The sequence below is a fragment of the Primulina huaijiensis genome, chromosome 10 (genome assembly GCF_012295235.1).
Source record: "Primulina huaijiensis isolate GDHJ02 chromosome 10, ASM1229523v2, whole genome shotgun sequence".
NCBI lineage: Eukaryota > Viridiplantae > Streptophyta > Magnoliopsida > Lamiales > Gesneriaceae > Primulina > Primulina huaijiensis.
In genome coordinates, this window is record NC_133315.1 from 14,803,855 (window position 1) to 14,815,285 (window position 11,431).

Sequence of the window (11,431 nt, forward strand, 5' to 3'; positions counted from 1 at the left end):
TGGAAATTTCCAGATGACGACAAGTCCACACAGAAAGACTTGAAAGTTGGGTCAACTCCGACCCTCCAGCTAGCTAAGGGAAGTATTATTTATATAAAGTTGAGGTCTCTTGCTTCTTGTAATCCTTATCCTCTTCTCCCACCACATGATTTTATTTTCCAAGAAAGAAAGAATAATAATGGATCTCACAATTTGAGGTATAATTCTTATATATATAATGTTTGATTCTTTTGCAAACCATTTTCCTCTTAATTTCTTTGTAGAATTCGATCTCCAATTTTTTCACATCAGGTGAGTCCTTTACTCCACCACTGAAGATACCTTCATTTGATCGTTGAAACTGATCAGTTCATTATTTGTAGCTTAATTTATGCACCCTTGTGTCAATTTGTATTATGTCCTAAAAATCTTAGCCTATCATATTCTTAGTTGTATTATATTCTTATTATTTTTTTAAAATACGTTTTTCCATTTGAGTCGTGTAATTCTTCTATATGAATATATATTTTTTCTGTATTATCCTCCTATCATTTAAATATCACATTTTTATGTTCATAGAACATATATGGTTGTTATATATATATATATGTTACATGATCATATATATATATATATATATATATATATATTGATAATAGCTTCTCTGTTTTTAATACTTACATTCATGATCAAACTTTTAGTTTGTCATCGTTGAATATCATTGTTCATCTATTATTTGTTTAATTATTCTTTTCTTTTCAATTTAACTCAACATTCATGTCGTTGATTGATTAATTTCAAATATATTCAAATATTTTTTTTATAGTTTTAGATAAGCAAAACCATAAACTCTATTGATCGACATAGAGGTGACCAAGATAGATTACAACATATCAAAACTATATCTGTGTCATAAATCTTGTTATATATAGCAATACTCTTAATTGAAATTAGGATTTCTTGGATTTAATTAGTACATGTTATGTTGTGTGGTATCATATTTTGATTAAAATCTCGATGTGAAAACCTTGACCAAAACGATTAAATAATTTGGCAGCAGCGCCATTTAATATTTGTATCTTGCAGCATAACAAGAATGTACATATGTACGAGGAGTTGAATGAATAAAAATGGCAGAGAGTGCGGCATCGTTTCTCTTCAATCGGCTTAATCTCTTCCTCCAACAGGAGCAAGAATTGCTTGGAGGGATCGGAGACAATGCCGTGTATATTCGAGATGAATTGGGACAGATGAGGGCATTCCTTCGAGCTGCTGATGAGAAAGAAGAAACTGATCCCCAACTAAAAGAATGGGTCAAGAAAGTGCGCGAGATCACTTATGACACTGAAGATGTCCTCGAAAGATACATGCTCAAACTAGCCCATTTACATTGTGATGCAGATGGATACAAACGATACGTCAAGAAGATGTATGCCTCGGTAAAAAAATTGATACTTCGCCATCAAATTGCATCTGAATTCCGAAAAATCAAGTTAAGAATGGAAAATGTTGCCAAGACTCAACTGAGATTCAAAGACATTTATGGTTTCAAGAATCAAGAGTCAAGCAGTAGCAGTAAAACGTATGACACACGAGGTGATGCGCTTCTATTGGAAGAAGAGGAGGTTGTGGGCATTGAAGAACCAAAGAAACAGCTTGTCGAGTGGCTTAAGCAGACTGATGATGGGCTTATGGTCATTTCAGTGGTTGGCATGGGTGGGTTGGGGAAAACAACCCTTGTTAAAAAGATCTATGATGATTCATCAGTAAACGCCAATTTCGATTGCCATGTGTGGGTTACTGTTTCAGAGAATATCGACTTAGATCGTCTTTTGCGGGACATGATTAACCAGCTTACTAGCGAAGCCAAGCTACAACCACCAGAAAATCTGGAAGCAATGAATGGCGACGGAATGAAAGAACATGTTTATAAGTTTCTCAAGGATAAAACTTACATGATTGTCCTAGATGATGTTTGGAAAGTCGATGTATGGGAATCCATCAGGTATTCATTTCCAAGAAATAATGCTCGTGGCCGCATCATCATCACGACTCGCTTATACAACATAGGCAATGCTGCTTGTATCGAGACCGGTGGCCATTTGTATAATTTAGCTCCTTTGACTGCTGAAAATTCGGAAAAATTGTTTTACAGAAAGGCATTTCCACGAAACTCATGTCCTTCCTATTTAAACGAAATCTCGAAAAGCATCTTACAGAGGTGCGAGGGCTTGCCGCTTGCAATTGTTGTGATTGGTGGGCTCCTAGCAACCAAGAACAACAATTTTGAAGATTGGAAAATATTTGAGGGTACCATTGGTCTTGAATTACAGGGAGACTATCTCAAAAGATTGAACAAACTGCTGTCACTCAGTTATTATGACTTGCCATACTATCTCAAAGCATGCTTCTTATACTTGAGCATCTTTCCAGAAGATTATTTGCTCACAAAGTTGGAGTTAATTCGTATATGGATAGCAGAAGGTTTTGTGGAGCCAAAAGATGGAAAGACACAGGAAGAAATCGCAGAGACCTATCTTAATGAGCTTCTCAACAGAAGTCTAATTGGGGTAGCAGAAACATCTCTCGATGGAGCCCCACTATCGTTTCGTATCCATGACATTCTACGAGAATACATCATTTTGAAATCTAGAGATCAAAATCTGTTTACAGGAACTAGCGAAGGGGACATGACTCGTCCTGATAAGATCCGACGCATGGCAATTCATAGTAGATCTAAAGGGACATACAATGTAAAGTATCTTCGCTCTTTGTTTTGGTTGGATTTTTCAGAATATGCAGAATCAGTACTCGTCTTCCATGAGGTTTTGGGGCATTGCAGAATATTGAAGGTATTGAGTCTAAGAAAAGCTCCAATAGATAGCATCCCAAATGATGTATTCAAACTATATCACCTCAAATATCTCAACTTAAGTGGAACAAATATCTCTGTCATTCCAAAATCAATCGGAAATCTTCAAATCCTAGAGACATTAAATCTCGACCGATCCAAAGTGACAGAATTCCCCGTTGAGATTCTGAAGCTTCGCAAACTTCGGCATATCCTAGTAGGAACGTCCGACAGCACAAATCCATCCTCAGTTGTTGCACAAGGCTGTAAGGCGCCGTATGAAATAGGATCTTACTTGACATCCTTACAAACTCTTCGTTGGATAGATGCAGACGAAGCGGATGGCATTAAAATAGTGCAACAAGTAGGGATGCTAACTCAACTCCGATGTTTGGGCATCACAAAACTGAGAAGAGAAGATGGAAGGGATCTTTGCTTGTCGCTAGTGAATCTCACCAACCTGCGGGAGCTTGACATTTCATCCATTAATGAGGATGAGGTGATTGATTTGGATCACTCTTTGTCTTCTTTACCTTTGCCATTTCTTCGTATGATTTGTCTGTGCGGACGTTTGGAGAAGCTTCCTCGGTGCGCATATTCGCTTCATGGGCTTGCTGTACTAGGACTATGGGGGAGTAGACTGAGAGAGGATCCATTAGAACACCTTGGAGATTTGCCCAATCTGGTACGCCTAGAGATTGCTATATTTGCATATGAAGGCGAAGAATTGATTTTCAAGAGCAGAAAATTTCAGAAGCTTGAAACATTGTGTCTAGGGAAATTAAGAGGGTTGAGATGTGTGAGAGTGGAGAAGGATTCCATGCCTCGCCTGGTACGATTGGATTTATGGGATTGTGAACGAATGGAGGAGTTGCCGGAGGGCATCGAGCATTTGATCAATCTTCAGCATGTGGAATTCGTGAATATGTCAGAGAAATTCAATGGAGGGCATATGTGGAAGCTTGCGCACGTCCCCAGAGTTGAGATTTGGGTGAATTGAAACTAAAGCCACACCGTCAAACAATTTAAGTGGGTTGGGTTGAAGTTTTGTCAACCCATATAAAAGTGGACCTAAATGAGCCCGCACAGGTTTATATTAAATATCTATATATCTAACAGGTTTATATTAAATATCTATATATCTAATATTATCGATTTTCAATCATAAATTCCTCATATAAAGGGGAAAATATCGTCTTGATTTAAAATTGTGATGTTACTATCTTGTCCACAAATTGTGGGTCATTGAGATATTTTGTTAGTGTAACGTCCGAAAAACCAACCTACGTAAACCACATGCATGCAAAATTATTTTAATTACTTAATTGTTTTATTTAATTGATTTTAAATACTAGCATGATATTTATAATATAATTAAATGTATGATTTACATGATTAAATGATTATGTGACATGTTTTCATGAAATTAAGGATTTTACCCGAATATTCGATAATAGGCAGGGAAAAGGAGACCGGGAACGACTAAGACAAGAATATGTATTTTTATTTAAATAGTGGCAAAGCTTCCTAATATGATTAAAAATGATTTAATTTTCCTAAAAATGTTGGAGTTCGAATTATTTTACGAGTCGAGCTCGATTTTTCCCGGGCAGCCGATTTTTGTCAAACAAGGAGTTTTAAAAGATCAAAAATATTATTTTATGGAAACTAATTTTTATAAACTTTTATTATTAAATTAATTAAGTGTTATTGGGCTCAATTTAATTAATTTAAATAGGCCCAATTACCTTAAGCATGCAAGCCCAAAACCAAAGTCCCTTTAATATTTTAATTAAATTATAAATAAGTGTTTTTAGGTCTTTAAACCTCATAAAAAAACACCTCTATCAGCCGAGAATCATTCAAACCTAGCACACACGATAATTTTCAAAAAAAAAATAAGGAGAAGAAAGCTTGTGTTCTTCGTTGCCCGTTCGTCCTTCCTCGCCGACGATTGAAAATTCGAGCGTTATAAACGCAAAGGCACGTTTCTTAAACCCTTTTAAAACATCATACAAATCATAATATGTGTGTTTTAATTGTTTATGCTTGAATAAAATAGGTATTCGATTATTTAACGATATGATACGTATTTTCGACGTTTTTACGATTTTACGCTTGTTTTGAAATCGTTTTTGATTCCAACGGACACGCTGCCAATACATGGTAAAATATGATTGATTATGATTAAAACATGATAAATTGATAGAAGGAAATAGGCTGGAACAACCGTGAAAGAAAAAAAAAAGGGGAGAAGAGGGCCGTAGGTTTCATGGTGAGTGCAAAACACAAGTGGTTCGGTTCCTTTGCATGGGGCACGGGTCTGGCCAGGGTCTGGTTGGGGGCTTGTCCAGGGTCAGGTTCGAAGGCTAGGTAGGGTCCTAGGGCGGCTAGGGTTCGAGTTCTAGGCTTGGGGAAGGAGTCCACCCGAAGTGGGACTCCTCCCATATTCACGCGCAGGTTTTGTATGGCTGGGAAAAGGGGGCTCGCAGCTGGCCTGGGCGCGAGCCAGGCTGGTCCTTTATGGTCCTAGGATGTTGGGCAGGGGTCGGGCCAGGGGCTGGAGCGGCTGGGTTGGCAGGTGGCACGGGCGAAACATGAAACGTGATTGAAACCAGCAAGGGAACGTGCGCAACTTGTTCTGGTTCAGTGCTTCGTGCGTGGGTTCTTTGGGCTGGGCTGGTCTGGGCTAGGTCTGGACATGGTCCAGGGATGGCTAGGGTGTATAGGACTCGGTGGTGGCTTGGGCAGAGAGTTCCATGCGAGAGGGGACTCCTACGTGAGATGGAGACAGCGAGCCTTGTTGCTGATGCAGGGCTTCGTGCGTGGCTCAGGGGCTCGGGCTGGGGGTGGCTCGGGTATGGGACTGGTATAGGGTCAGTAAGGGTCCAGAGGGGTCGATGGTTAACCAGCTGGAAGTGTCCTAGTTGGGTTAGGAGTCCTAGAAGTGCAAGGAAGCTCACACACACACACATGCAGAATTGGGTCTATTGGTCAGGTGAGTTTGAGCGACTTAGGGGCTGGTTCTTTAGGCTAGGCTTGGTCATTAGGGTTCCTAGATGGGTTGGCTCGGGTTTGGCTCAAGGTGGCTTGGGCATGGCTCGAGTAAATTGGGAGATGGCTCGGGTGGTTCGTATATGTGTCAATTTCGAAAATTTAAGAACAAAAAAATGAATCCATGGGTCCACGGGGGTGGCTCACGACTTGGAAGGGTAGAATAAATATTAAAAATGCTGTGTTTAAAATTTGGGGTCAAAATAACGAGTTTTGGATTTAATCGGGATTTAATCGCCTCACGAAACGCTAATTGACAAGTTAATTGAAACGCCTAGTTTTAAGCTTTATAAAATTATGAAAAATTAGGTTTAAGCTTAAATAATTATTATAAGTCTAAGTTTTTAATTTGGGAATTTTATATTAAGGTTTGGTTTAATTCGGGATTAAAACGCATTAATATGTTATATTTAATGATTAAATTAAAAGTCATCGATTTAAGCCAAATAAAAATATGAGAAAATTAATTTAAGCTTAAATAATTATTTAAAATAATCTCATGTCATTAAAAGTGAGACAAAGATAAATTCGAGAATTTTTACGTCCAGGGGCAAAACGGTCTTTTTACACTTAGGAAAATACTAAAATGCTTGGCAGCGTCCCGTAGGATCATAACGCATGTTAAATGATATTTTATGATTTAAAATGATGATTTTGATGATAATATGTATTTTTACGATTTATGGTAAAGCTGTGCAATTTTTAATGTTTAAAATGTTATTTTTGGAAAGCTATGTTATTTTATGATTTTAAAAGAAAATGAAAAATATTTTGAGGGATGTGAATTGACTGTGACAAAAGATATGATTTATGATATATGATTTTGTGGGGATAACGTGAGGGGAAAAGGCCCCAGAGGGAGCCCATATACGGGAGAAGGCCCCAGAGGGAGCCCATACGTGGGAAAAGGCCCCAGAGGGAGCCCGTCTATGGGAGAAGGCCCCCGAGGGAGCCCCGACGAACGTATTTCCACGGTGGAGCCTAGTGCACACCCCCATGGACCATGTGGAGCTAAGACTGCAGTCGACCAAAGGATAAAAGCTAGTCACTTTCAAGGATCAAACTTCACCCAAAATGATATATGATTGAAAGCTTATGATAAAAATAATTTTTATGATATATGATTTACGATGAGGATTAAAGCTATTTTTTTTAAAATGATTTATTTATGCTTAAAGTTATTTTAAAATGATTTTTCTATTTATGATTTAATTATCCTTGAATGATTTTTAAAGGATTTTAAAATGGTTTATTTATTTTCAAAAGCTATTTTAAATAAAAATAGGATTTTTAAATGCATGTGCTTGTATATGTATTATTTGTTATCTATGTTTAGAACGTGCTGAGTCATTAGACTCACTAGGTTTGTATGATGTAGGATTTGATGATTTTTGGAGGCGGTGACGATTGAGTCGATCGAGTGCAGCAGTACACACCCGAGGACCTTTATGTTTCCGCACTAGTTTATTAGATTTAAGATTTAAAGATTTATGTTAATGATTTTTATTAGATAATTCTTATGCTTTATTTTTATTGTTAGTGATCTTTTCAAAGGACAATTTAGGATGTTTTGGTTAGGTGATGATTTAGGAATTATTTTATGCACTTGAGTTTTAAATTGTTAATTTATTAGGATTCATGATTATGTTAAATTATTTTATTTAGGAATTTAGAAGTTATGGTTTAGATATTAGAAAAAAAAATCGGGGTCGTTTCAGTTAGTCTCTGAAAATTGAGTATTAAAGTTGACATTGTGTTTTTGGCTTCCTGACGATATGTTCTTCAACAAATTAATTTTAAGTTATTTTTATCATTATCGTGAGAGTTAAACATGTTATTGCAATATATAAATATTATCATCTCTTTAAATTATTATTCACTTTCATGTTTGACATGTTATGGGTCTTGGCAAAATAAGGAACAATAAATTCAAGCAAACAAATACACAATGTCTGGAAACCAGAATTATGTGGTAGCGGGAATTAAAATATAAATCAATAAATTTTTAGTAAATTTATCGATGTTAAGATGTATAACAAATCGTATATCATAATGAAAGCACTAATTGAGTAACCATATATTGTTGAATTTCATGATTAGTTTCTTATCTTGATAATTTGTTTCATTTGGTATTTTAAATAATAAGACAATGCTACTATAACAAAATACACGAATTTTTTTAAATGTTCATGAAGACTCAATCACTAACTCATGCGGAAAAACAATTATCAACATACTATATTGAAAACATTCTAAGTAATTCAGCACATGTTCTGAAATTCTTCTAATTAATTAAGAAAGATTAATGTACAATAATCATATTTAATTTTTTTGGACTAACACCATTTGTTTCATATGATATTCATCACAATTATTTATTAGTATATTAATCTTTAAATCTGAATTATGTTGTATATATTTTTTTAAAAAAAGTTCTTAAATAATGATCAATACATTTATTTAACACTTCAATATTAATATTTTAAAATATATTATTTTTATGTGTATAATTGCAACACTTCTAATCATGATTAAAAAAAATCCATAAAAATTCTAAAAATGAATTAGGTAGAACATAAAAAATTACACAATTAAACAACAGACAAAAAATAAAAATTAAATAATTGTCTATTACATATAAATTACTAATATCGACTTCTAAAAATTGAATTTGGTGAGAGCAGAGGTCGCTATTTACTAAAAAAAATCAAAGGCTAATGTTTGAATGAGTCATATTGGTTGACTGCCACACTGCGAAGTTAGTGAAGTAAAAATGAAGGATAAGTGAGTTAATAAAAAAAATATAATGGGCTAAGCTGAATGAAAATATATATATATAAATATCTCACTTGATAAGTAGTTAACTCATCTTATGTTTTGTCATTGCACAAAGTGAGAGTTCATGCATTGCGGCTAATTTTTTCTAAACACCTAAGCTTAAATGTGATCAATTAATCAAATAATTATTATACTTTGTATACAACAATAAATAGATTAATACATTTGAAGATAGAAAAAATAATGTATTGGCAACGATAAAAAAATTGTTTGAATTAACACTGTGATTATCTAATATCAATATTAAATTTAACATCCTACATTCGAAAATGTGTTTATTGAGATAAAGACTATGATGATAAACTAAAAATAATAGTTTATTTATCATTGTAATATAAAAATAATGTGATCGTTGTTCAGAATTAGAAACTGATGTACTTCGGCTTTTTCATTGAATTTTATAAACAATTCTCTCAATATTTTTAGTTGGATAAACATGTTAAATCTATTTAAATTAAATAGTAGAATTTAATGATGAGTATGAATGTATTAATTCAATTTTCAATTTGGACTTCGGATTCTGTCAACATGCTATTTTTTCTAATTTTTCTTTTATTTTAAAATATAAATTATCAAATAGATGAAAATGATTTTTTTCTCTACTACTTATGTGGAATATCAACTATGTTAGACTTAATTTAATTGTGGTGATGTTAGTCAAAACCAGTAGATCGTATTGGTATAATCAGTAAACAGTATAAGAAGCAGAAGTTCTCATATCGCCTTAACAAAGCATTACTCCTTGAGTACTTAACGGCTTAGAAAAACAGAAGCAGAACTAAGTAGAACTTGACTTCACTAGATCAGTACTTAACGGCTTTTTACTCGATCGTTTCAATCTTAAATGTTACCATTACTTTACCTAGTACTAAGCATTAGTTGCACCATTAAATGCTGTACGTAGTCATTTAATTCGTTTTACCAGTTTTGGTATAAAACAAGACTGATTGTGTTGAAAGCTTTATGCAGGATCCTTTTTGGGAAATAAAGTTGTTTCTATAAGAAGTCAAAGGAGCCGTTTTTGATTATAGACGTTGGATTCAAGTTATCTATATATACATGGATCAAACCCATTTAGAGAACAACGCTGATTATTTTCTCAAGGAACATATTATCTATCCAACGTTACATTGAGCAACCGCGAACCAATCGTTATCTTCTTGCTCAACTTACAAGAAAAGCAGTACACGCTTATTATCTTACATCTGATCTTTGGAGATCATTTTGTATTGCTGTTTCTTCACCTCTTCAAGCAAAACACTTTAATATATTTTTGAAGAAGAGTTTGTAATCTGGAAAAGAGTCATTTCCAGAACCTTGTTGTAGTAAATTATATTGTGTTGAGTTACTAAGAATTTCAGTAGGCAAAGGATAAGTCCTGCTGAAGTGGGTGTGTACTAGTGTGTAATGTAAAATCCAAAGTCTTTTAGTGATACCTTCTGGAAACAGAAGAAGGGGAAACGTAGAAGATTTTATCTTCGAACTTCCAGAAACAACCACTGTTCTACTACCTACTGTTCTTACTGTTTTCTCCTTACTCCATCGGATCGTTTTCGCACTTATTATTGTGATCTGCTGGACTTACATTTGAACAAGAATAGCTACAATCTCTAACAGGATTCTAGCACCCTTTGCAAAAGCTATTATCAAAGGAAAGAGTTTATTCACCCCCCCTAAACTCTACATCGATCCCCAACAAGTGGTATCAGAGCAGATTTCTCTTGTTCCGAAAACTTACAACAGTTATGGCACATTTTAGCAAGGTTCCCATGTTCTGAAAAGAAGACTTTGATGACTGGAATATCCGTATGCAAGCTCACCTTGCAGCTCAAGATGATGACATGTGGTATGTCATCACAGATGGCCCATTAAAGATCTTAAAGCCTAATACAGCTATTGCTGTTACTGATGGTGCCCCGCAAATGGTTGAAAAACCAAGAAGCGAATGGACTGGCGAAGATAAAGAAACCCAATCTTGAAAACGTCGTGAAGGACATCCTTTCTAAAACTCTCGATAAGAACACCTTCAGCAAGATCAAGATGTGCTCTACTGCGAAAGAAATCTGGGAAAAGCTCATTCAAATATGTGAAGGAAATGAGCAGACGAAAGAGAATAAACTGTCTGTAGCAATGCAGAAGTTTGAAAATTTGAAATGAAAGCTAGTGAAACTCTGAATGAGTTTGATAAACATTTCAGTAGCTTGGTCAATGAGCTAGCAGCTCTGGGTAAAGAGCATGGCAACAGAGAGAGAGCGCTCAAAGTAATGAGAGCTTTGCCCAGAGAATGGGACGTAAAAACCATGGCTATGAGAGTATCTAAAGATCTGAACAAATTAGAACTACATGACTTGTTTGCAAACTTAAAAGCCTATGAGTTTGAACTGGAAGTGAGAAGCGAAGAAGAGCCCTCTTCAAATCTACCTACCAAGGCCCTTACTGCCACTACTACTGCTACTACTCCTCCTGCTACTGCTGTAGTTGTTCCACAAGCATTACCTGCTGTCATCGTTGACAGCACATCTGAAAAGACTGTTGAACAGATCAGCAGTGACGCGATGTCATTATTTGTAAAGAAGTTCTCCAGATTCATGAAGAAGAATCATCGAGCCTATTAGGGTCCCAACCGGAACTTCAAGAAGGATTCACCATCTGGTGACATGGCATGTTTTAATTGTGGAAAGATCGGTCACTTTATTGCTGATTGTCCAA

General features: G+C 35.3%; 1 protein-coding gene across 2 annotated transcripts; it reads left to right on the top strand.

Annotated features, from left to right (window-relative positions):
• The first annotated feature begins 65 nt into the window (after positions 1 to 65).
• On the top strand, positions 66 to 3,880 carry LOC140985779 (disease resistance protein RPM1-like). 2 transcript variants are annotated; one of them, XM_073453703.1, is made up of 2 exons: positions 66 to 197; positions 1,066 to 3,880. In XM_073453703.1, exon 2 carries the CDS (start codon positions 1,110 to 1,112, stop codon positions 3,828 to 3,830), a length of 2,721 nt encoding a protein of 906 aa, XP_073309804.1. In that variant the 5' UTR covers positions 66 to 197; positions 1,066 to 1,109; the 3' UTR covers positions 3,831 to 3,880. The 2 variants fall into 2 exon arrangements, with proteins under 2 accessions (XP_073309804.1, XP_073309805.1); XM_073453704.1 differs by lacking the exon at positions 66 to 197 and adding an exon at positions 273 to 291.
• The last annotated feature ends 7,551 nt before the right edge of the window (positions 3,881 to 11,431 follow it).